This window comes from Cnephaeus nilssonii (genome assembly GCF_951640355.1).
Source record: "Cnephaeus nilssonii genome assembly, chromosome: 5".
NCBI lineage: Eukaryota > Metazoa > Chordata > Mammalia > Chiroptera > Vespertilionidae > Cnephaeus > Cnephaeus nilssonii.
In genome coordinates this window covers 89472226-89499413 of record NC_137076.1, presented here as the reverse complement: position 1 = coordinate 89499413, position 27188 = coordinate 89472226, and the positions used below count along the sequence as shown (strand labels likewise).

At 46.1% G+C, this 27188-nt stretch overlaps 1 protein-coding gene across 2 annotated transcripts in view; it reads left to right on the top strand.

Moving 5' to 3' along the window:
• Positions 1-562: 562 nt before the first annotated feature.
• The window catches only part of GLRA1 (glycine receptor alpha 1), a gene marked incomplete at both ends in the record, with an annotated part of 60799 nt that continues 34173 nt past the window's right edge, over positions 563-27188 (top strand). For both annotated transcript variants that reach the window (XM_079770357.1, XM_079770356.1), the window contains one exon: positions 563-618. In XM_079770357.1, coding sequence (XP_079626483.1) covers positions 563-618 — 56 coding nt within the window. The remainder of the gene's footprint in view (positions 619-27188) is intronic.

Below are 27188 nucleotides of genomic sequence, written 5' to 3'. Positions count from 1 at the left end.
GATGCGCCAGCCTGGCACATTCTCTGGGATTTAACTGAAGGCAGCACCGTCAATCGCTTCCCCTCGCCCCTAACCCCCTCAGCATTAAGCCCTACTCTCTCTGCCCAAGATGCTTGCTCCATCTAACCGTCCGCGGCCAGCGCTCTGATCTCCACAGAAGGTGTTTTTTTTTTCTTGCATGAAGCTGGGCATTTAAGCAGAAAAACGGGTAAAAAAGAAAATATACCCACCCCCAAACGTGCTTCCCCAGCGCCGCAGGGAGCCAACAGACACGCTGGAGTTTAACAAGCAGCAATACTCTTCGCGCTCTCAAAAATCAGGGCTGGACGCTCTCCGTGGTGCTGAAACGCTTCGCGGCGGCGGAGGCGGCAGCGGCGGCTGTCCGTGGTACCTACAGCCCCCTCGCTCCAATTTCCCCTGGGGCTTTCCCTCCGCGCCCGTTTCCCACCTCCCCTCGGCATCCGGATTATTTTTTCAATAGCGCTCGCTGGTTTTGTAAGTACCAATTTGAAACATTTTTTGGCCCCATAACTCGTGGACTACAAAGCACAAGGACCTGAAAATGTACAGCTTCAATACTCTTCGACTCTACCTTTGGGAGACCATTGTATTCTTCAGGTATGCAATTTTCTACTGACCACATCGCTCAGATGAAAATGGGGGGAAAGAGCACGGAGGCTGACTCTGTCCGTGATCCCCTTATTTGGGGGTGGGGAGGGGATGCCGTACCCCGCTGCAATCGGGTCCTTCCATCCGCCGCTCCCCCCACCCCCCTCCCCGCCCGCAGGGTGTCTGGCTTGTGCGTGGAGGTCTGAGACAGCCGTTGCTCTGGCAGCTGTTTACCTGTTCCTTGTGATTTGTTTGTCCTGCCGCCTGCTACACCACCACCCCATCACTGGCCCCCCAGGCCCCCTGCATTTGGCTCTCACTCGGCTGGGGACTTTAAGGGGAAGCTTTAGGAGTTACTCAGTTTAATTAGGACTGCATTCTCTCTAACCGCAGTGCCGAAAATCTCAGCTCTCCTGTCTGGGGGAACCAAGTGACAACTAGTGGTGACGGGGGAGGTTGCACTCGAACTCACTGGACACAGAACATTTCATTTTCTCTCCTTTTTTTTTTTTGTTTCCGTTTTCTGCGGGGTGTGGGTGAATGTTACTAAGGCTTCGTGCTTGGAAAAAAATAGTGTTACCACCTCAGGTTGTAAAGCCCTAAACTTGGGTGTACAGTGGATTGATTTAGAATCAGATCCTGGGAAACATTTCCCTTTCGAAACTTTGTCTCCCTCCTCTCCCCCACTCACCTTTCCAAACTCAACTTTGTTAGCTGAAGATCCTGACCTGATTGGCAATTCCTGTCTGTGTTTTGTTTTTTTTAATTTATGTCTACTTCTGACTAAATAGCTGAGTTCCCCTACCCGTAGTCTCCCAGGTTAAAATTTTTTGCCTACAGGCTTAGCATTCTTATGTTAATACAAGCAAAAGTGAAAAATCGCCTTTTCAGAAAGCTGTGAAATAGATAGTCCTTTTGAGAGTGGGTGAATCATGCCATCTTCGGAGATGGTTATGATAAATTCCATTTACATGAATTGAAAAAAATTATTCTTCTTCCATGACCTGCAGGGATCATTAATCTTCCTCATTTTAGATGCCTGCCTCTCATGTTTTACCATGGCATTAGGTTAACAGTAATTTGAAAAACCTACTCTAGTTTCCTTTTTAAAATAAGTAACCATCAAATATTATTCTCTCTTATCATAAATCAGCAAGTAATTCTTGGGGTTTTTTGTTTTGTTTTATTACATTTTAGAGAGCTCTGCATATGAATTATTGGTTTGACTAATCTGTCGGTTGGTTTATTATTTAATAAATTCATTTGAATGACACCTCCCCCTAGATTTTAAGGGTCTATATGTAAGCCTTCGTGTCTTTCTCTTGAGATGAAAAGAAGACCCTTCTCCTTCTCTGAGCTACCCAATGCTAAAGCTTCTAATCCCCGGTTCAAATCATTCTTTGATAGGCCACAGTCCTGCCCACAGCTCAGAATGCAAATAGTCAGAGAGTCAGATAGAATTTTAAAAGTGCAACAATCGAGGGCCCTGTGAAATGTAGCTACTTTATGGGGGAAAGGGCAGAAAGTATCCTCTTAATTTAACAATATCAAATCCTTTCTCCCCTATATACATAGTAGAACTGTAAATGCTATGGAGGTGAAGTACTTGGTCACATTTGTATGCAAATTGATTCTCTGTTTTGCTTAAGAAGACAGAACTGAACCAGAGAGATTAAAGAGCAAATTAATAAAACCAAGCACATCACCCACCCCCGACTCTTTTTTCTTGGTGAACAGTATGTATGGTTGATTTTATTCTTCCAGGCATTGTCTTTCACAAAAGGAAAACACAGTTTAGAATGTTTGCATTGTAATCGTTTTGATAAGGTTGTGAATGCACCATGTTAAGACTTTAAGTAAAGTGATGGTGGCCTATCAGGAAGCATCACTCTACATCTCCTTCCCTGCATGTGTCAAGACATACATGAGCTACCATGGGTATGGGATATGACTCCATGTGTTTATAAGCAAAGAAGAGTCATGACTGAAGGGCTGGAAAGGGATTTGTACCATTGCACTTTCAAAATACAGAAATGGCTACATCATTTGAGGAGTCAATGTTGCTTCAGAAATGTCCTGAGACATAAAATAATAAAAATGAGAACTGAACTAAGAAAATTTCCCCAGCAATTTTTCAGAGAGGTGGGGGGGGGGGGGGGGGGGGGAGAAAGGTTACAAGGAGGCAAAGTATTATCTTTGTCTAATTGGCATTTTCATTTCTAACTCCCTCATTTTCTAAATTTTAAGTGAAAATAAGGAAGCATTAAAATCTGGGAGTTCGATAGAATGCATGTGGGGGTAAATGGAGACTGGCAGCTCCCTAGAAGGTTCCATGTGAATAATCCCTTCTCCCCAAAGAGACAGGCACTGTGTTGAAATAAGACAATCCAATAATCTCAGGTACCCAGGTACTCCTTATATTGAATGATGCCAGCTGCTCACCTTGTTGGGAAATCTGGGGGCTAGAGAAGGAAAGACCCTGGATAATAGAAATGCTGCTGCATCAGCACATAACCAGCGAAATGGCAATAATGACAGCAAAACCAACAAAACAACAATCAGAGTGCGTGAGGCAGAAATCTCCTCCGGTGCCAACACAGAGAACAATCGAGGCCTTAGAAGGAGCTGAGGGGGAGAGAGACTAGGGTCCTGGGAGACAAGCAAGCAGCACTGCGGTGCTCATCAGCTGTGTCCCCATTACTAAAACGAGGTGATTTGGCTGAAGTTCCTGCTCTGATATTTGAAAAGCCTGTGGGTCTAAAATTCCAGAAGTGCAATTCTAGGATGCAATAACCAAAATTTTGTCTCTTTATTTTTATCAATGGGGATGGGGCTTTATATCCAGAAAGATGTGTTGTTTTATAGTAGAAATGCATTCCTTTTGAGTCAAAGGGAACTGGCTTTGGCTCCCAGAGCCCTTACAGTGGCTTATGGGTGGGAAGGTACTGGGGCAACCCCACAATTTCCTCACCTACTCAAATAGACCCCACGGTAAATAACCATATCTCGCAGTCTCAGCACTGTTGGCATTTTGAACTGGATAATTCTTTGTTAGGAGGGCTGTCTGGTGCGCTGTAAGATGTTTAGCAGCATCCTTAGCACCATAGCACCTCTTCCCCAGTCTTGACCATCAAAAAGCTCTCCAGACACTGCCAAAAATCCAGGGGTGGGGATCAACTTGGCTGCAGTTGAAAACCACTGGTATACAGTGACAACTGTTTAATCTGTTGCTCTGACGTACTAATTAGAATAAGGAAGGAAGAAAATGCACCTCATGAAACACGTAAAGCATCGCAGTGAAGCAAAGAGAACCCTAGCTTGTGCTTGAGAAGGGAATAAAGGCAGAGGAGGTAAACCAAGTCTAAGCCATGGGTGGCTTCCCCAAATGATGACAGCTCTTCTCTATGTGCCAATTCCACCTGCCGTCCCAGCAAATGCTTCCTTGCACAGGACAGAATACGGCACTCATTTGCTAAGAAAGGTCACCGAAACCTTGAAGGGAAGATGTTTCTAGCACACTGGGGTCAAAAGAAACATGGCAAGTAGATTTTTGCTCAGATCTCGGTGCTGGAAAACCACCCAGTTGAAAGATACATGAGCTTCCCATCAAAGTGGCCCCTCTGGCTTCCTGATCTCCAAGCTTGCCAAGGGGGCAGATGACCACCTGGATCTTTCCCTCCGGGTAGCACAACGGGAGCCTCCTGAAATCTCACCCGCGGCAGTTGGGGCACTGCAGAAAGTGCCTAGGAGCTCCTAAAATGGGTCAAGGACTTTTTCCTAAGGAGAGAAGCCCCTGGGGCAAGTTTGCAGTAGGGCCAATCAAAATGTCACTCTACCCCCTTTTGGGGGCTTAGGAACCATGAGAAAGAGAAAACATCATGTCTTAAGTCCTCGTGGGACTTGGCCTAGGACCCTAGACTGGTAAGTGGAGTTATGGATTGGCACACACACGCAATAGTGCACGTCCCCCCCAGCTCGTTCATGTCTGTCGTCTGTAAAGCCCGTGTGACCTTTCAGGGGGCATTCGGGGAATTCATTGTGGAGACCACCTTGTGAAGGAGGTTGCATCCATGGGGTACAATGGGAAGAGCATATAGGCTGTGATTTGAGAGCCCTCCTCCCACCCCCAGAGCCAGTTCTGTTCCCAGCCTGCAGCATGGCTTTGACGAGTCTCTTTCCCTTGTGGGGACTCCCGTTTTCTTACCAAATGACTGACTCCGACACCTCTCAGTTCCCTGCAGCCTCGTCTCAGGTCTTTATGAGAGACAGAGGCCATGCCCACACAGGCTCAGGATGAATCTGCCTCACTGCTCACACTGCCTTCATTTCTTGACCAGGCACTTATTTATCATGTGCTCATATGTCCAGTCTGAAACTAGGCACTCTGCAGGGAGACAGAGGTAGCAGATGCCACAGCCCTGTCCCTGCAGGAAGGGGAGACACTGCTCCCTGTAAGGCTACATCAAAACCCTACCTCCTTCTCCAGAGGACCCGCAGAGCTCCCCTCCCACAGCCTGTGCGCGTCCTGCGGCAGCGCATTCATGTGGGCATCATTAACTTTATTTCCTTCATCAGCTGACAGAAGCCAGAATGATTTTTAAGATGGATGGCACTGTCTCCTGCCTGGCCATCTTGACGCTATCCTGCAGGTTTTCTGCTGCTTTGAGCAAAACGGCCTTGGCCCAAAGGGAGGAGATCTGGAATCCAGAATTTAGCTAGTGGCATGACCTTGAGAGGGTCCATGACCTTTCCAGCCTCAGTTTCCCTAGCCACAAAAGAAAGGGAATCGACAAATCACTCTGTCTAAAATACTTTTTAGCTGTGTCAGCCAAAAATTATATTCTCCCCATCTCGTCCATAATAGAACGGTTTGGGGTACAGTTATCAGCATATTTCAATTATTACAAGAAAGAGCAACACTGAATTCTATTCAGGCTCAAAGTTCTGAAAGAATTGAGGACCTAACAACTTCACTCTCTGGATAGTTATCTCAACCTGGAAACCATTATGGACAGGTCCCATAAATTGTCAGTTTCCCCAGAAAATGCTTCTTATGATGAGAAATCATGATGCCTGATCACTATCCTAAGAGATGACAAGCGTGGTCTAAGAAAAAGACCAAAGTGTTCTGTACTTTTATCAGTGATTCTGCTTGGTCTTTTCTCCCACATCAAGACTACATTTTAAACTTTTTGTTTACCAAGCCCCATTCATAATTAACTTATTGTCCTTGTCTTCATTAATCAAAGGCACCCATAACTGCCAGAAGTACGAGCATCATACAATAAGCAATGTTGCCACACTGAGTTGACCTAAGAAAAAACAAAATTTAAGGTACGCGATGTTTTTAGTTAGTCCATAGAGCCTTGTCAGAAGTAAATATGCAATCTGTTAGACTCTGAAATGTTTGAAATGGATTTTGAGTCCTCATTACTATTTCATGAACCCCCTATGTACTCAGGGACCCCATTTAGAAAACATTAGATTTGATTTATTCTATATTGCTCCAAGAGAAGAACTGGGGTAAATTGATAGATTAATTTTTTAATGCACATATGTACATTCTGAGTCAATGCAATTTCAAACTTTCTGGCAGATCTGTCACATGGTGAACGGGGCTGGCTTGGTGGTAGTGAGGGTCCCTGGCAGTGCAGGTATGCAAGCAGAGACCGGATGTCCTCCTTCCAGGAGGGACGCAAAAGAAATGTAAACTGCTTCTGTGGGTTGAGATTTGTAATTTGCTCCAGAAAAGTAAATGAAATGCAGGTCAGAGGTAAATCTTCAATATACTTACGCTCCCTCCTTTCCTGATCCCCAAATTACCATCTGATCTTTGTAAGCTCTCTGAGTCATGCCTTAAACACACACCCATATCTTTTTCTTCTTTTTTAAAAAAATATTTTTACTGATTTCAAAGAGGGAGGGAGAGAGATAGAAACATCAGTGATGAGAGAGAATCACCAATCAGCTGCCTTCTGCACCCTCCCCCGCCCCCCGCTTCGTACTAGGGATTGAGCCCGCAACCTGGGCATATGCCCTGACCAGGAATGGAATTATGACCTCTGAGGCTCAACCACTGAGGCACACCAGCTGGGCCCTATTTCTTCTTTATCATTGGTTGTATAATGAATAAAGGGGGCAATGACCACGCACACACAATAGGACCGAGGGTTATTAACAGGAAATCACCTTCATTATGTAAGAGCCTGGTTTTACGCAGTGAGAATTAGCTCAGAATAAGAGAATATCAGAGCCAGGACCACCAACAAATGCACTGGTCCACTGGACAAGTCCCCAGGCACGGCTGGTGCTCACAGGACTGATGGTCTGTACGCTGAAGGCCGCTCAGCCCTGAACTCCTGCCATCTCTCCTGAACCACCTCCCTGGTAAGCCTGATACACAACTGAAAACACCATACGGCTGGACAGCAAATTCATTCAGAAAGCACACTGGCAGGGAACAATGCCCAGAGATGCCGGGGAGAGGGGCTTATGCCTTTGCTTTGTAATGCAAGCCCTTATGAGGGGAGCTGAGGCCCCAACGCTTTTGAAACTCCTTAGAAAGGATCCCTTTGTGGTTTTCTGAAGTTGATATTGTCCAAGTTTCCCGAGGCTAATTCAGTGCAATTAGATTACCACTCTCTGCCTTTGAATTCGGCTGTTTTTCAGTGTCCGTTGCTAAATGAGTTTACCGTCTTAACAGGGAGCTGCCGACCGGCATTAATCCCAGCCGTGAAATGGACAGCGTTCTCTCCTGCCTCATATACTGGGCAGCCCACGGGCACCTGGAAAACCAGGCTCTGTCCCCTTCCCCCCAAGGTCCGTCCTCAATCTCCCACCCACTCACCACAGAGAACCACACTTGCCCTCAGTGTCTTAAGTACCATCAGAATCGTGGAGGCGCAGCTCTCAAGTTAGCGGTGAGAGACTGTAGAATGCAGGTTCCCACCGTCATACTAGATGACCGAAACAGAAGCTCTCAGGGTCGGGACCCAGAAACAGTAATGTTAACAAGAGTCTCTAAGGCAGTGCTTTTCTAACTTCAGTGTGTGTGTGAGTCACCTGGGGATGCCATGAAGATGGTGAGTCGGACTCAGGAGTCTGGGTGGGGCCTGAGAGTCTGTACTTCTAACAGCCCCCCACCCACCCCCAACCCCGTGGTGCTAATGCTCCTGGCGACCAAAGGTTTGCATAGCAAGGCTCCAAGTCACCTGAATGGAGGCCCCTGACATGGATCAACCCTCTTATTTTTGCAGATGAGGAGAGGAAAAATGACTTCCTCAAGGTTATAGAGGGAATGGCAGAGCTCCCAGAGCCCTTCGCAATAGTGCACGTCCCCCCAGCTCGTTCATGTCTGTCGTCTGTAAAGCCCGTGTGGCCTGGACTCTGCGACTGCACGTTCCTCCCTTCAACACACTGTCCTCCCTCAGAAGCACGAACACACACGGTGACAAGGGCTCCTCAGGCAGCTGTTCCCACCCCTGAAGTCCTAGAGCCCCAAATGCTCCCATTCCCACCGCCTGGAACTCCCACTGTGCGCCCCCGGGTAGGAGAGGGGCACCTAGAGAATGGGCTTCGAATGCTGGGACGCAGCCACGAGGGTCTGTGAGGACCGATGGGAGAGGTAGATCAAGGTGACCGGGGGACAGTCTTCCTGTGCAGGCTGTACTACCAACCTTGCAGAACTACAGGCTTACTTAGCACTGCCAGGTGTGCAGAGCCTGCTGCCCATCTACCATCTGTCTGTCTGACCTCAGACCCATGTCCTTCCTTCTCCTCTACCTCTCTGACCGATAGGTAGAGGAAAAAGCACGTTAGTATCCTACACACCGAATAGAGTAGCTGCTGGCATCTCCGGCCTCTGAGAGCTGCGTGTTCATGGCTGTGCGCTCGGTTCTGCAAGGCTCCGGAGGAACGCGGCAATCCTGACTGCCAGGCAGCCGTGCAGGCGCTCGTACAAGAGCACTTCACAGTCTATAGAGAGTCTCACATCCATGGCCCCAGGTGAGCTTCCCAATCACCTTTAAAAATAGATACAAAACAGTGGGTACTACTCCCATTTTCGAGCTCAGAAAACTGAGGCTTAGAGAAGAAAAGTGTCTTGCCTAAGACCATACTGTTGATCTCAGGGAACAGCCAGGATTCAAATACAGATCTCCTTCCTCCTAGATGACCACACTGCCTCTTTCCCCCTAAGGGTGGAATACATACACGTCCCTAGCCCTACGTGCAGTATACCTATCCCTCTTCATAGATTCCTCCCAAAGCTGCAGCCCTGTGAGCTGGTGCAGACATCAGGCTCGCAGCCCTCACCCTCTGTGGGGCCGCAGGGGTGGGAAAAGCCTATGAGAGAAGAGCTGGGCTCTCCCATCAGGGCTTTCGTTTGACAGAGTCATTTTCTTCCGACTCTTAGCCAGATGGGTATTTCCTTCTCTGCTCTTGATCATTTTTAATTGTACAGTATATGCACACATTCTTTTGTTGTTGTTGTTCTGAAACCAGGTGTAAGCCCCAAATCCCCTTTGATAATGATCTCCAGGTCATCCCAGCTTTTATTGCTTTAAGGAGTGTCCTACTTGATCATTTTATCTTTATACACACATGGAATGATGGTATATGTGTTTCAGTAGTTATCCACACAGGTTGAAATCTATTAAAGTTTATTGAGCTACATATACTATCTATTGAAAAATGCATACACGACCATGTCATGGGATCAGATTACCCATATAATCCTGCAGTCTGTCTTATTCAGGGGTCAGCATGTCCTGGGAAGCCTCCCCGTGGAGGCACTGGCTCCAGCTCATTCATTTAACGACCGCAGGGCCTCAGTTATAGATCTCCCATTGTTTCCCAGCCACCCTGCTATTGATAGGCATTTACAGTTTTTCTAACTTTTCCACCGCAATCAGTGTTGCAATGATCACAGGGCACCTACATCTTTGTGAGCACGTGTGACTTTTTGCCAGGCAGATAACGAGAACAAGAGATGGACTTCCTGGGGCACAGAGCATGCGCACCTTCGATGTTAACAGATGCTGCAGGCAGACACTCCTTTCTTCCTGAACTGTCCCCTCCCTCCCTCCTAATGCTCCATCTCAGCCTTGAATGCAGCAACTCGCTAATGACAACCATTGCTATTTACTGAGTGTTTACTGAATGCTAGGTACTGTGCTAACAACCATAGGCCTCATCTCATCATCCCACAAAAGTCCTTAGACATAAATACTATTGTATTCCCATTTTACAGGTGACAAAAATGAAGCAAAAAGAGGTTATGTCATTTGCCCAAGGCAAGACAACTAGTAAGAGGCAGAGCCAGGATTCAAAATAGAAAATGTTCTTTTAATCACTGCACTGCCACTGTTACTCCAAGAATGAACCAGAGAGAGGAGGGCAGGACTGACTGGAAGAGGGAGATGGAGGCAGAACTGGCCTCTCCAGATAATCAAGGCATAGTCGTTTGCAGGTGGTTCTAGATAACCATAAAGTTAACGTACATCTGCAGATAGAGGTGAGTGTCCAGTCTCCATCCTGCACACAGGAGGAAGATGGCACTAACGTCCGCCTATCACAGAGGTCCATGGTTAGACCTCTGTCTAAGGGTAGAGACAGGTTACTGCAGCCCACCCTTTCTTCTCTGTCCCACCTGCCTTGGGACCAAAGTCACTCAATTGAAAAAGCTGTCAAGGATTATGGGAGAGAATTTCTGACTGAGTTGGGAGATCAGGAAGCAGGACAGCATAATCTCTGGCCTGTCTTAATGTTTTTTTAATTGCTGGTCCCTAGTACTTAGACCAAAGACCTTTTCAAGCCTCATGCTCTAACCCCCAAACACATAGGACTGTGTGTACCCAGTGTCCCTTCATCTTCACTATGGGAGGTTGGAGAGGCCACCCAATCTGCAGCATGAGGGGGGGCGGGGTTCCACCACAAACTCCGGATCTGCCATGCCCAAGGCAGACCCACAGGGCTTCTCGGAACACCCCGAGGCCAGGAAGCCACACTCAGCCCCGAGCAAAGTGGGGAGAGGCAGTGAGGACTGGGCTAGCTCGCCTTTCCGACCATGAGTGTCACTTGGCCTGTGGGAAGCCCAAACAGGGCTGCCGCAGACACCTGTCTCCAACAGTTCTCCGAGTGACACCAGCGACAGCTCTGAATGTGTCCCCGCAGGCCTGTTGCTAGTAGAAGAAAAAGCACAACACACATATATGTCTCCTAATATCAGCTCTTGAAATAAACTTGCTGGTTTGTTTGTTTACATGATGAACATTATACATGTTTGCTGTAAGATATTTAAACCACATAGGGAGATATGTTTAGAACTGAAATACAGAGAAATCTTACTCCCTGGGGTAAATCACTTATACAGTTGGATATTCGTCTTTTGCAAATGATTTTAATAACATAATAATGACAAAAACTTGAGTGCTTACTCTGTGCCTGACATCTTTCTAAAAGTTGAATGTGTATTAAGCCATGCAATTCTCGGAACAATCCTATAAAGCAGATACTGTTGCTCATCCATTGTATGGATGAGGTTGTGGATGAGGAAGCGGAGAGCTGGAATAATTTTCCTAGGGCTGCCCGCTTGGGAACAGCGTGAAGACTGAGACCCAAGCAGTCCGGCTTCAGGGAGCCTTCACCGGCTTTGCTATAATAGTAAGCTGTTTCTGTTTTGCAAAAACAGGATTATATTAAACACCATGTTCTGCAACTTCCCTCTTCTCACTCGTCAGTACCTTGCCATCATACATAAGCAGCCATCTCATTCATTTTTGCATTAGTGCTGCCTTCCGCCGAGAACACCAGGTTTCAGCATGACACAACCCTCAGCTTGCCACAATCCAGTCCCCCTCCCTTCCATTTCCAGCTCCTTGACCAAATTCCAGCCCGAAGTCTCACTGATCTCTGTAACAGGCCCAGTATTCTCTACTCTGTGCTTTTCTCACACTGTCGTCTGTCCCTTTGTAACTCTAGACAAGCCCCTCTCCTCATTTCTGCCCTCTGGATTCAAGCTCATTGAATTTTGAGTCTTGCCCCTGTCATTTCCACCATCTATTGTCTTGGCAGTTTGCTCAACCTTTCTAAGCTTCACGTTCCTCCTCTTAAAAAATGGAAATAACAACCTCACTGATAGATAAAGTCACCTTTGGAGCCTCTCCCTCTCCCCGCAGCTGAGGGCAAGCCCTTTACAAATGGTAGCTACCTCTCCACTTCTCTGTGATCCCAGCCTCAGGATCCACCCCTAGCATCACTTTCTCCATGAGAAATCCCCTGGATGGCCACCAGCCCTCCCCCAAACCGGGCGTGGACTCTCCTTCCTAAACCCCTTTGGAAATGCAGGCTTCACCCTTGGCACTTGGTTTGCTCTAAGTGGCCTTACATACTTTTAGGTGCCCTTCTAACCTTCCTGTGGGATCACACACCCTTCCATGGCTGGGAACTTAATGAATTTCTTGGTGCATGTGAAAGGCCAACAAGAGGACAAGGGGTGCTACCCAGAATCTTCCACTTGTTCCACTTCCCCCTTGTGGGTAGTACCCTCCCTGTGGTTCGTGTATATTAGATATTCAGTGTTTGTTCCATGGAATGGCTTTGTCCCCACATGCCTGCTCCTGTCCTCCTCTCATTGGCTCTGCAGAAGCCCAGGATCAGAAGGCTTCCCACCAGCCAACCCCAAAGCACTGCTGTATCTCACCGTGACCCCCTTTTTGCTCCAAGAAATGAGTCACAGTGTGAGTGAGCTAGACATGGCAGCTCAGTGCTGGCTCGGTGGCTGCTGCAGTGAGTTGTTCAGCCTTATCCTACTGTCTGGCCGAGCTGTCCCAGTTCTGGGCCTCTCAAACCACCTGAGCCACCTCAGACAAGGCTGCCTGCCACCACTGCCTGGCCTACAGAGAGGGTGGATCTCAGGGGACATCGTTTTCTTGGTGGGACCTAAACCATCTGGTAGAAAAGAAAAGCCCTTCACAGGAGCCAAGGCAAGATTGCATCATGCCTGGACAAAGGGGACTTAAAGGAATTTGTGGAATGTGCCTTAAAATATAAAAAGCTACACTTCTGAAAATCAGGGTGGCAAGATTTCAAAACTGGGCAGCCTGGAGATTAGAGGGAGATTTCCTCCCCCGCACAAGCCCCACTCTGACTTTGTAACTGAATCACAGTCTTCCCATCCCTAAAATAAGATTGGACCATATAAAGACGGTGGGTCTTCCCGGCTGTCGTTGCATAATTCTTCAGTTAAGCTGGCCCACAAAGGGCCCAGCAGTTAACAACTGCAGCTTGGGAATCAGCCAGATATGTTCTAGCATCCTGGTTATACAACTTGCTAGCTGAATGCCTTGGAGCAAGACTGTTTTTAAGATTCCTCAGCCTCAGTTTTCCTCATCTGTAAAATGGCAATGGTGATGATCCCTCCCTGACAGATCATCCTAGGAATGAAATGGAAGAAGGCACCGAGAGTGTTTGCGCTGCATGTGGCACATAGCAATTGTGCAAAGCAGGAAAGCTGGGATCACTATTATTCAAGAGGGATAGGCGCAAAGCATTGTGGGAGGATGAAGAAGAATCTGACTAACTCTCCCTGGAGGTGGGAGACAGTACAGAGTTGGAGAGCATTTCATAGAAGTCGGGACACTTCAACTGGGCCATAAAGAATGACTAATTCACCAGGTGGCAAAGAGTGCCAAGAGAGAATGATTCAGGCAGAGGGAAAGGGCTGGCAGAACAAGCAAGCCGGGCGAGGTGGAGCTCAAGGGCACTGGGTGGACCAGCTGTCCCACCATTACCCAAGCTCAGCCCTGTCCTGCTCTGCTCTGTTCTCCCCAAAGGGTATTTCATCAATTGGAAGCCCAGCCGAGAGTGGATAATTTGTTCATGACCCAAAAAATATTACTATATGCCAGCAATTGTTCTAAGTTCTGGGGACAGACGAGTAAGGGGGTATAAACCAATGAATGACTTGGGAAAGTACAGAATTTCAGGCCACGGTCAGTGCTATAAACCCAATAAAACAGGATAATGGGGCAGAGAATGGTCCACCGGAGTGGGCCCAGGGCACCTACACTTTCACTTAGGCCTTAATCACAGGAGATGGCAGGTGGGAGGGGACTGTCTCTTTTTTACCGATGAGGAAACAGAAACCCTGAGAGGGGCAGTGATCCATCTAAAGTCTCACAGCCAGTAAGTGCCAGGGGCAGATGGCCTCATTCCATGCAGAAGAGTCAAAATATCCGGGATGAGAGACTAACGGGGGACTGGGGGGGAGCAAGTAGCAAAACAGAATGTATAATAGGATCCTATTTTTATTTTTTAAATGTTTTATTGTTCTCATATTGGGGGGGGGGGGGGTCCAGAGAAATGGACCCAAAACTGTTTATAGTTGTTATTATCTCTTGAGACTGAGACTATGGGGGGCTTTTATTTCCTAAATTAAGTATTTCAGTAATGCTTGAATGTTTTACAACAATGTACATATTACTTTTGAAAGCTGAAAATAGTTTTTTTAAAAGGATCAGAGAACATGGGCACACAATCAAACTCAGAGCCCACCTTAATTGCACAGGTAGAGAGAAAAACACATTTGGAGCGATCGGAACCAGTGCCTGCTTGATTGGAACAAGTGGAAACAAGCCCAGAGGCTGAGGCTGGTGTGTTGGGAAGGATTTTCTGAGCAAATGGGAGTTGCTTTCCCACTGACATCATTGCACTGGAAGTGAAATGTCACTCGCGATGGAAGGCCAGGTTATACTACAGACGGGGGTTTTTTTAGAACAAGTAATGGATGGGACATATTTTCAAGAGAGAATAAGAAATAAAAAGGCAGAAAAACAAAGAGGGAGAGAAAGAGGGGCACGCAGAGAAATAAAGAGGCAGCTTGGGTCTTCACTGGTCTCTCTCTCTCTCTCTCTCTCTCTCTCTCTCTCTCTCTCTCTCTCTCTCAGCATTCTCACCTGTAAAAGGGGTCGGTGGGCTGTACTAGATGATTTTCAAGATCTCTCTTAGCGCCATTATTCTAGGATTAGAAGCAAATGAAAAAAAAAGGATGGAGGTAGAGGAGCAGAAGGGGAGAGGAACGCAGGTGGGCAGAAGCAAATGCTAAGGAGGAATGAGGAGAGGAGGAAACCAGGAGAGAAAGAAAGGCGGACATTCCCCAGAACAGTTGGAGTCTGTTTATCTCGTTGAAAGTGCCGAAGGAAGGACTCTCACATCAAAAATTAACAACAATAAGAGATTCATCCTCAGGCAGCCAATTTCATGTGCCCGCTGGTGGGAGCCAGGGCTGATGCTGGGAGAAGCCGAGGCTAATGTCTGAAGAACAGGGGCCCGCGGGGAGGGAGGATGCTGCCCTGTTCTCGTCTAGGAAGTGGGACAGCTCCTCTCCTCCGGGCCTGAACATGGACAACAATGATTGGCATATTCCTGGCCCTGGGAGATGTCCTGGGGGAAAGACTAGAGAAATGTGCCCAAGGGAGCTACCCCTGCGACATTTCTGCACAGTGCCCAGTGCCTGGGAGGACTCAATCCTGGGACCCATCAGACAAAGAAAAGCCCAGGACAGAAAGTCTTCCAAGGTCCTCTTCTCCAGCCTCCTTCCTGCCTCTAAGCATCCCTTCCCTAACCACCCGGTGCCAAAGGCCTTAGCACAGAATGACACTCAGTCCTCTTCTCCAATCTTTTCATAGTGTCTGAGCCATCCCAGGCCTCAAGGCCCTTGGCCACAAAGACAGTGCCTCCAATGCCTGGTTATACTTAATCCCCATGGGCACACAGTGCGCTCTCCAAACCCATCTGATCACTGGTCAATAGGGTGAACTGGCTCTAATCTCTCTCCCAATAATATCTATTCTGTTGCTTACCATTTCAGTGTAAACATCCTTTTGTTTATACCGCACTGCCCATTTCAAAGTCCTGCCTGAGGGGGCAGAACCTGGCAGTCACCTGCCTCTGCAGAAGTGAGGTGGACACCAACTCTACAGGTGACATCTCCAAATCTGTAATTGACCCCAATGAAGAAGGGAATAGAGACTGCCACTCCACAAGTGACAAACACAGGTGCAAATGCAAGACCATAGGTAACTGTTCACTTAGCATATGGTGAGCCACTTCTGAATACCAGGTTCTTGGCTAAACAATTTATCTGAATGTTTTACCCTTCCCAACAATCCTAAAATTAGAACTAAGTATTCCTAGTTTGCAGGTGAAGAAACTGAGGCTAAGAGAGGTTAAGCAACTTTCAAGGTCATACAAATAAGTAGTAAGGTCACCATCCCAGCCTCTTCCTCAGCTGGTTCATGTGTATAGAGCGCTACTGAGAGTTCAGTCTGTACAATGTACCTGAATACTTCCAGTGACAAGAAACTCACCAACTCCAGAAGGCAACCTCTTCTATCACTGGGTAGATTGAATGATCAAAATAGTCTTTCCTCACATGCATTAGGCAGCCGCCTCCGTCTTTGAAAGTCCCATCCACTGTCCCTGGTCACCTAGAAGGAGTCAGTGAGCTGTAGAAGGCACCTAAACCATGGACTCAGAAAGAGCTGGTTCCATTCCTACCCTACCACCAACTAACCATCTAACCTTCAGCCAAGTCACTCTGCCATCCGGGCCTCGATCACCTTATCTGTACAATACGTATATAAATTGGTACCTCATAAAGCCTTTTGGAGAGAAAAAAAAAAAGTAATATTTGCTAAGGGCTTAGCTCAGTGTCTGGCAAATGGTAAATACTCAAGAACATTATTTTATTCAATTGAATCCCTCTTCCCCAACAGGGATTTGTGAAAAAGAATCTCTCTGTCTTCTCTGAGCCAAACAGTCAGGGAGTCTTTCATTATTCCTTACAGGTCAATTTCAAGTTTGTTTACCAGCCCAGTTGTTCCTTTCTGGACCTGCTCCAGCCTGTTAATGTCCCTCTTAAAATGCAGGACCGAGGGTGGAACAGAAACAATTAGCCAAGATTTGAAGTACAGCCCATATGCAATGTCTCCTGCCATACCTTACTCTTTGAGTCTTTAGATTTTTCTAAGTTCTTCAGAATTACTGGGTGTAACCTAAACTGGCACAAAACTGTAGTGAAGAATATTTGAATCTGATGAACAGGAACTTGCATTTTTATTTGTAATAATGGCTAACATACAAAGTGGTCTCTATGTGCCTGGCATTGTATCAGCACTCGACACACATTTGCTCCATTCACCCCAACAATCCAAGGATCGCCGTTATTACCTTCGCTTTATAATACATAGGTTCAAAGATGTTAAAAGACTTGCGTGTGGCAGAATTAGATTTGAGTCTTCCATACTACCCTACCTCTCATATATGGGATGTTTATAATATGTAAGGACTTTCAGAAATAAAAAGTTGAGTATGACACAAACAGAAGACATAGGCAGGGCAATGTAATAATAATAATAATAAAAAGAAACGCAGTGCCCCATGTGAGACAATACGAACAATTCTTTTCCAGCCAGCCCCCGCCTCAGGAAGAATTAAGTTGCAGTGAGGAGCCGAGTCCTGGGGTGGGGAGCGCTCCTTTACACAGACAGAGCTTTTCTGCCTTAGAAATATTCATACCCTTTGACTCAGCAAAATTTTGCTCCTAGGACATGAGCAGAAATTTGTGACCAAGGGTCTTTGCACAGCATAATTTATAATAGATAAAAATTGAAAATGATATAAATGCCCATCAAAGGAGAGACAGCTAAATGAATACTATTACAGCCTCACACTGGCATAGGCAGTCGTTTATAATTGTGTTTCTAAAGGTTTAATAACAAGAGAAAAATGCTCATGTAGAATCTTCGGGGAAAAAGTGGAAGGAGACTGATTATAACCTTTAGAAGAAGAAAAAATTAGAAGAGATTTACTAACATGTTAACAGTAGGTATCAAGATAATGAAATTTCCAGGCGGGTGTTATATTTTTCCTTGAACCTGGTTGTATTTTTCCAATGTGCATTTATTGCTCTCATTGTCAGAGGAAGTGTTATTTTTTTAAGGGTTGAAAGAATCTGAGGGCGGCCAGCCAGCTTGTGAAGCACAGACTTTGCCACTGGACCGTCTCCATCTGTGCAGCAGCAATTACTGCTCTGTCGCCATCAGATCACCTTAATCCTATTGATTGAAATGCCAAAGCAATGCTATTAATTTACTACTTACTCGGAGCACAGCGGGATGACTCCTCCAGGTGGGAGAGGGGGTGGTCCTTGAAGATTCTAGCACAAAGCACAGAGAAGCCTCTAAGAAGTTCATAGACTCAGCCCCCATCATGCAGCCTAGATCAATCAATTCTCTCTCAATCAATAAAAATCACATTGAACATTTACGATTTGCCAGGCACCGACGTAAGCACTGCAAAAGAATGGTTTATTCTTGACTGCAACCCTATGAGCCGCAGCTACCCTTGTCCCCATTTAACAGATGCAGAAACAAAGACAGGCAGGGTCAGTAACTTGTCCAAGGCCTCACAGCTGGTCAACGGCAGAGGCTGGATTTGATGGGAGTCCATGCCCCTGTTTCAGTCTAGAAATGTTTTTAATTGTGTAGTGTCTTATACTTTCTCCAACAAGATTTCAAATAGTAATTTTTAAGTTAGAACAGAGGTGTCTACACTCAACGGATGTAGAAACTGGTGCTTTAAGGATAGTAAAGGACTTGCTCAAGGTCACAAAAGACAGGATCAGAACAGGCAGAAGTGGACTCCCGTGCCTCTGTGACATGCAACAAGAAGCAGGAGGCCATGGAATTTGGGGCCCTGCTTTGGTCCCCCTGTGAGCTACAAAGAGGTGGCTCTGCCGGAGAATCCTGAGGTGTGGGGGAGAAAGGAAAGAAACCACAGAAGGGAAAGAAAGACTGAGCAGTAACCCCTGTGGTCCTTTTGCCCCCCTTCATCCTGAAACCAGGAAGGGGCATTGGCCACAGCTCCTTATCCTTCCCTCACCATCCATCTACCTTCCTTTCATCTCATTAAGTCCCACGGGTTTCACTCACCCGTCCTCTCCTACATTCTCCTCTGTAAATACTCCTTGCAGAAGCTTATACTAAACCACAGAGCAGCAGGAACTTACAACAATGCATGTTCAAGTTGAGTGAGCTGTTCTAGCACATTTGAACAGCTGCTCCAAACCTTATGCCAAATTCTACCTCATTTAGATTCGTGTATCCACTCCGCCACCCAAGCACCTTGATTAGGCATTTAACCTCTCCAGGCATCAGTTTCCTCATCTGAAAAATAGACAAAACAATGGTACCTACTTCAAAGCTCGGTGCATGGCACCTAGAGATCAATCATTGGTAGCGATTGCTATTATTGCTAGTTCATCTCTAAGTCTATTTCCTCATCTATAAAATTAAGAGGATCATCCCCACTGACATTGCAATCATAATTCAGTCATTCATTTATAGCAGGTGCTCAATAAATGTCTTTTTTTTTAATGCACACGATGATCAGGTCCCATAATTCTAATACTCTTCTCCCTACTTCTTCCCCACGACTTTGGAACCTGCTGAGTGAGACAAAGGAGTTTCACCCCACTGAGCAGAGCTGCAGCTCTCCGTCTTGAGGACTCAGGGAATCAAAAGAGGGCCAGGCTATTTAGAGCTTGATTAGAGCCCCAAGCTTCCGTAAATTCTGTATTTACATGCAAATACCCACTTCAGCTAAACCCTCTCAGCTCACAGTTAAGTGTTCTCTTTCTGAAGATTTGTCACTCCGTTTACTTATTTTTTATATTGATTTTAGAGAGAGGCAGGGAGGGAGTCAGAGAGAGAGAGAAACACTGATGTGAGAGAGAAATGTCAGTAGGTTGCCTCCTGTATGCACCCCAACCAGAAATCAAACCTGCAGCCTGGGTATGTGCCCTGACTGGGAATCAAACGTGCAACCTTTGTTGTTTGATTCCCAGTGTACAGGATGATGCTCCCACCGACTGAGCTGCCCAACCAGGGCTAGTCAGTCAGTTTATTAAAGGCAGCTTCAGATTTTAATACAAGTGGCTCTTTCTACAATCTAAAACCATTTTCCTCAGTGCCCAGTGAGGATGATTTATTTTCTCAGCATTCTCCTTTGAATCAGTCTCTTGGATCCTTGAAGACCACATACATGCTCTTTACTTTATGAAAACATGTTTTCTCTGGGATAAACAGCCCATTTTGCTGATGCATTTCCTATGGGTTCATTGCAACCTGGCTTATTTTTCACTGTAGGTTTGAACTAGTATAGACTTGGGAGGGGAAAAGATATGTGTTTTTTAATAGGGTCTGGATTCAAGCACTTACTTGTCTTCACATAGGTTTTTCTCTATTAGTTTGGGAGCTCGTGGAAAGCAAGGGTTATGACATATTCTATTACTGATACAGTTAAGAGAGAAGTCTGTGGGGTCAGGGGTAACTAGATACATTACTTAACCTCTATGACCCTCAGTTTCTTCATCAGTAAAATGGGAATAATGATACCCAACCCATAGGATTACATTCAGGATTAACTATTGCAGATAAAGCTCTTAGTGTAATGCCTGGTACTGTGTAACCACTCAATGAGGGCTAGCTGGTTTTATTTTATCATTTATATTCTGTTCAATCACCTAATTTGATCTCTGACATACAGTAGGCACCCATGATTATTCTGGATAAATAAGTAAATAAATGAAGTAATTCATTAATACTATCTCCAGTGAAATGAGGATTGTCTCAACATGCCTAGTGAATGGAAATAAACTCTTTTTCTGAGAATAAAAAGAGCTTATTTCCACAGCATCTGTAAAAGCACTATGAGCTTTTGCCATTCAAACAACACCTGCAAGGTGCTGGCCAGGTATCTCAATTGGTTAGAACATCATCCCAATATGCCAAGGGTGTGGGTTATATCCCCAGTCAGGGCACATACAAGAATCAACCAAGGAATGAATAAATAAGTGGAACAACAAATTGATGTTTCTCTCCTTTAAAAAAAAAAAAAGGCCTACAATTAGTAAAGGCAGGTTGTATTTTAAAGATGAGTGAACTGAGATGGAGAAAAATAAAATGAAAGGCAAACTGACTGCAGAGAAATTCTGAGAGACGATTTAATAAATAATCAAGAAGGGTTCACTCTCCCCCTTCCAGTCATTTGGGAATGACTTGAAGATACTGTAGTCAAGCAGAAGATGCCCCAGAGCAGATCTGGAGACCCTGGTCACATTCTGGCCCTGCCATCCGAGACCCTGAGCAGGTCTCTTAAACTTTCAGGTGAGCCTCAGTGTCAGCACCTGCCCATGGAGATGCTGCCATGGGGATGGTATGAGGATCAAATGCAGTGATGGATTTGGAAGTGCCATATACACTGAAGGCTTCATCGGTGTGCACATGATCATAGCATTGTTCTCAGCCCATAGCTTCCAGTTCCCGGAGCCCCTGAACTCTCACTTGCAGCTCTGAAGAGCCATGTAAACGTTTCTATTGTGAACTAGTGCAGCTCCTCAGAGGGACTTTGTAAATCACTAGCACTTGGAAGAGTCAATAGAGCACAGTGGTTAATAGTGAGGGCTTTAGAGACCAGCTGCCCGGGGAGCTCTGCCATTCACAAGCTGTATGACCTCAGCTAAACCTCTAAAAACGCTCGTGTCGCCGTCCTCACCTGTAATGTGGAGGCAACAATGTCATCTTCATAGGAATGTTGGGAAGATTAAATGCAGTGACATATCTAAAGTACCCAGCACACAGTTAGTATTAAGGGAATGGCAGCTATTGCTATCATTAGCTAATATCATGTCCGTATCTGCTTTCATCCTATTATTACTTCTCCTCAATATTTATACTCCCAAGTCTCTGCAACCTCAAATAACCAATCCCTGCTGATTAATGCAATCTTTTTTCCCCAAACTTTTTGTCCAGAAGCCCTAAGCTCCATTCTCTGTAAAGAGGTACTTTCCCAGTGAGATTTATCTGATTAAAAAGGCGGCGGCATTGAAGGTAATGAGAGCCATTTGCTCTCCTGTCCAGCTCGTGGGATGCATGCTGATGACGCGGGGCCTGCTGAGAGCTTTGACTCCAGCAGAGTAACCCCCACAGGCCTACTCTTCAGCATCCAAGCCTCTGAAGAATCGAGCTGGACTCCTCACATTGTAACTCAGGGGTGGAGAACATCCGGCCTATAAGGCCCACTAAAATCATTTGGTCTGGCCCTGCCAAGGCATTAGGGGTGAGTTAATTAAATGTTTGGCCAAATACAGCAGGCTAATTTTTAAGTTGATAATTTTGTATGGCCCTCGAATGATGTCATAAATATCTAAATAGCCCTTGGCAGAAAAAAAGATTCCCCACCCCTGTTCTCATCTGGGGCCTTCTTGATGTCCACAGGCTTAAGCCAAGAGAGTCAGAGGCACCGAAAAATGTCCCCAAGTGAGACATATAGGGATGGCCAGGGCCAAGTGAGATGGTCATTATAGAATTATAACTAGCAACCTAGATGGGGAGAAGTGTAAGGTTTATGTGCAAACACAGGTTTGACCTGGCCCGCTAGCCTGAGTCATTCTGTGAGAGGCTATGGATGCTCCTAAAAGAAAAGGGATGGCTTCATTTCTTGTGTTCCTGCCTTGGATTTTCCCAGAGGACATCAGGTATTTCCCCCAGGGACTGGTGAAAGGGGCAGAATGTGGGGCTCTTTACCCAAGTCAAATCACATCACTGATGCCAAGCCCCTGCATGGCTAAGTTCAACCTCCTCTGGAATACAAGGTGTATGTCACCCATTTAACAAATACTTATTGATCCCTGAGCATGTGCCAGGCTCGTGCTTCATGAAAACCATATTTATTAAGAGCCTGGAAAGAAGCTTGCAAAAATCATTCTTTCGGGGTCTTGTCTACATGACACCTGATCACCTCAATGCCAAGGGGAAGGAAGGTCAGAGAGCTGACTGCTGAGCCAAGGACTGCCACGATTCCAGCCTTGAAACACGCACACAGGAAAAGGAGACGTGAGAAAAGAGAAAACATCGACATGACTTATCCAAAGCCATATGGTATGCCAGAGCTACCTCAAGACACACACCTTCAGTCTCAATTTTATTGTAAAATGGGGACAGACGTCCCTACCTCTCCTGCTGTTTGGCAGGACAAAGTGATAAGATATGTAATGGTGTTTTTTGCCACCAAACAAGAAAATAAAAGCGAAGCTTTTGGAAATAACATGAGAGGCTGTGAGAAGTAGAAACTCCCTCTCCAGATGAACACATGGGATTATCTATAGTAAATTCTACCCTCCATGACTGGGTTTGAGGGTCTATGATTTTGTAGCAGAACTGGGGTGAGGCAAGTGAACCAGGGCACAGCATTTAAGGTGGCATTCCTTCTCGGGGCCCTGCGAGTGCAGAGCTGCCACTTACACAACCCTGAGAGCGAGAGCCTCCTTAATTTTTGCTAGGCACCTCATTCTCCTCACCCTGCTGCTGGTCCTGCTATGTGGGGAACAGCAACTAAGGCAGGAGAGTTAGGGGGTGGAAAGCTAGCCAGAGGGGCAACTGGAAGGAGTGATAAGGAGTGTGAGAGATCCCTGGAGAATCACACTTCCCTGGGGGCAAGGGAAGAACCAGATGCAAAGATCCAAGATTTTATTTTACCAAGCATGTGATTTTTACCCAGGTAAAAGTTCTTTATAGGAGGCAGAGAGAGCTGTGGGAGGTGGGAGGCGAGTGAGGAAGCGGGGAGGATGTCTTGGTCCCTGGGAGAATTGGGCTCAGAGCATGACAACTGTGACATTCCCAGGGGTGCTTAGCAGATCATGGAATGAGAGTAATAAAATGTCAGGCACTCCCACATCAGCCTAAGCCCCTTCCTGCAATCAGATAAAATCCAAATTGCACAGCTGGCCCAGGGAAGCCAGATGTTGACCTAAGGATGCAACTACTTCCAACCCTACAGGAAAAGCTGAGGGCACCCAGCAGGGATTGTGCTGCCCCAAACCCAAAAGTTGCTGGGTGTCAGAGCCAGGAACAGGACGCTGGTTCGGTCCGTGAGTGCTAGCTTCACTCAGCCCCACCCACCCCGGGAGCCTAGGTCACTGAGCCTTCCTACCACCTTGCCCCAGGACAGCCCATGGGCAGAAGCAAGCTTTCTCTCTCAAATACACAACAGGAACATTGCCAAATGTTGGGTCTTTCTAAACATGCACAAAGATTTATTAATAAAACTCGGGAAAATTAGCTGATCTGTCCCCGCCTCCCTCCTCTGAACCACCATGGCAGTCCAATTATGCCCCTGAGGCTGGGTGGCAACTTCTTATAATTGTTTCTGTACCTCATCTATTCTACCTGCTGGACTATACACAATTAGAGGGCAGAGGCTATTCATCAACAAATGATGATTGATTGCCGCTGCACTCCAGGCACAGAACAAGACAGACTCAAACTCTGCCCACATGGAGGCAGAGACATACTTACCTGTGTCTCCCCCGTGGTGCCTCATGCGTGCAGTGGGTGCTTAATCCCTCAGAAGGATCAGAGGCTTTTTGAGCAAGAGGGCCCGTAGAAATGAGACAAGCCTCCTCTCTGCAATGCAGTCCCTTGGCAGACAGTGGCGACCATCCTGCTACCCTTCCCTGCTGGGTTAGACCCCAGGACCCTTCTCTGGGCAGCCACTGCCAGAATGGAGTGGGCACGCAAGGTAAAACTGACCCCTGCACCTGACCTAATCCTGAACTGCCATTTCACAGAAGAAGAAACTGAGGACCATCAGGGAAAAAGAATTAGCCCAAGACCATACAGAAAGCTAGTAATAGAGCCACGACTACTCCTGGGTTTCTCAGCCCCCACTTTAATGTGTTCTGCTCTATTCCACAGTGACCTTCATAACTGTGTATTGAGTAAAGGCCCATGGAAACACATGGCTGACCTTCAAATGACCTTGACTAGTTGACCAGGTAATTTCTGCACAAAATAAGCACCAGTTCATTGGACTACCTCTCTGCCGAAGCACAGGAAACAGACATTCTAGCACAAGTCAGAGGGCAAGTTGCATGCAAGGTGCCTTTGAGGTGTCTTTGGAGGGCCCATTTCCCAAGCTTGGCCAGGCCACAATTCACTTTAACCAGAAACAACTAAGAAATTGGATGGATTATTTTTACTGCAAAGGGATTAAGGAGGTATAATCTTCCCTGAACTTTCAGACCCATGGTAAGCCAGAGAACTGGGTTCGAGCCCTACTACTTCCATCCCCACAGACTCAGCGTTCCATCCTCACCTCTTATCCTCTCTCTTTCTCTCTCTCTCTGTCTGTCTTCCCCCTCTCTTTCTTACCTTCTCTCCCTACTTTCCTCTCTCATACACACACTAAAGTTTCCATTCTCCAAGCCCTCTCTCACCTCTAGACTTTACACGTGCTGTGTTCCTTCTACCCAAAACACTCTTCCTCCCTATTTCTTCCAGGCCAACTTCATTCCCAACCTTTAAGTTTTACTGTAAAAAGCCACTTTTTCCACATGCCTCTTGGAAACCCCCACACTTCCACCAAGTGCAGTTGGGTGCCTGACCTCTGTACTCACCGCCATATCTCAAACACCTCCACTTTCTCACTTGCCTCTTCCTCTCCCCACCCCCATCTCCCTTCCCTTCTAAGTTGGCACCTCCAGCTTCCTCCCCAGCCCTACCTGTCCCTCCCTTGGTTACCCTCAGCCTCTTACACTCTGTCTTCTCCCTCGCCTTGCCTTTCCTCTCCTTTCCCACCCCTGAGCTCCTCACTTCTCTGCCCATGGTGAACTGCAGAGATGGAATCTGATGGAGGGACCCTCTCTGCTAACCCAGGTGGTTCTTGGGGGTATGGTGCCATGCAGGGTGTGATTGAAACTGTTTTTCCCCAGTACCATTGCTACCCCCAGCTCATTTGAAATTCAGATTGACAGCTCCATATTGATTCCCTATTTCCAACTGATGTTGCAACTGAAGAATGAGAATCTAAGCATTGATCTGGCCTTTCTTCCAACAAATCCCTGAAAAATGAGTTGGTCCACTGGGGAGAAATCTTGAGACTGGATGTGGAAGAACCAAGACACTAACACGCTTACATTCCCACAAAGGAGTTCTGACAAATTCAAATCCCAAGATCAGATGTGTAAAAAAGAAAGAATACTGTAGACTAATAAAATGATGATTTAGGGCCAGTAGGACTCTTAGAGATTATTCTAACCCCCTCATTTTATAGCTTGGGAAACTGAAAGCAAAAGGGGGAGTGACTCACAGGAGTTCACACAGGAAGTCCTTGCTGGACTGGTGTGGCTCAATTGGTTGAGCATCATTCCATGCACCAAAAGGTCACCAGTTCATTTCCAGGTCAGAGCACATGCCTGGTTCCGAGCTTGATCCCCAGTAGAGGGCATGCAAGAGGCAGCTGATACATGTTTCTCTCTCTCATCAATAAAAACATTATTTTTTTTTTAAATCGGAGGTCCTTTAAGTACCTAAGCTCCTGGGGTGATAAATCCCCTAACTGAATGGTGATAGATAGTTTACCTCCATCCAGTCAGCCACCATCATAAGCCTCTCTGCAAGGGGCAGAACACTGGGTCCCAGAAGACCTCACTGTCTTTCTGGAAATTACTATTAATCAAATCTGTCTAAACTAAGTCTGATTCACTACATTGCATTGCAGTAATCCCTGAAACAATTTGCAGCACTTCCAAATACTTGTACAGGGTCAGCAGATCCTAACAATCACATGTTTCATGGCTCAGCTCCATCCCCAGCTTCTCTGTCCAATAGCTGAGTCTGTCAGCAGATGTTTGCTTTCAGCACAGGTAGTGGTTCCAACTGTGCAGCAAGGGCCCGTTAATGCCTGTTTACTCTGCACAGGTGCACAGAGCACAGGTTTACTATAGGGGCCTTGACTAATTCTGTGCACAGTATCTAAATACAGACAAAAAGGTGCAATGATTGTCAAGTGGAGGGGTATGACTATTTTGACATTAAAATGGAGCCTTTGTAATTCACAAAGAATTGGGGACATTTTGGATGGGGCAGTAAGAGATGGGGGAGGATTTTAGTTGGTTCACACACAGTATCGGTGAATTATTACTGAACCAGTTCTCTTTCAGTTCTTCTCATTATCTCAAGGAGAAAGTCTCAGTTATGTGTTAATACATCTCTAACGCCTTTCCAACACTCATGGTCTCCCTGTGGGACTTAGGGTAGTCCTGTTGGCAATCAACAGCGTTTACATCAAATTTTAAACTTCTCCTTTTGTTTTCATTGTATTCACTACCATGGTTATTTCTATTATGCCAAGTAATACTAGTTGTTCATTTTTGAGTGGTGTAATATAAAACCCCTTTTTTACAATGGTAGGTTTAAAAGAAACAGACAATTTAGAAACCACTGGTACATGATACTTCAGGGTATGGACTAGAGAACCCCAAAGTTTCAAAGACTTCTGTCAATCACTTGGCAAAACAGTCTCATTTGGTAATTCACAGCAATTTCTCCTCCATTTTTAGGTGTGTATATAGGGTTGCTGGAAGTCAGACACATGTTTTGATTTTCTTGGATGTAACAGAATATAACAAGCTTCAAAACAAATAGTAATAATAGTGGCTACCATGATTTATCCTCTTC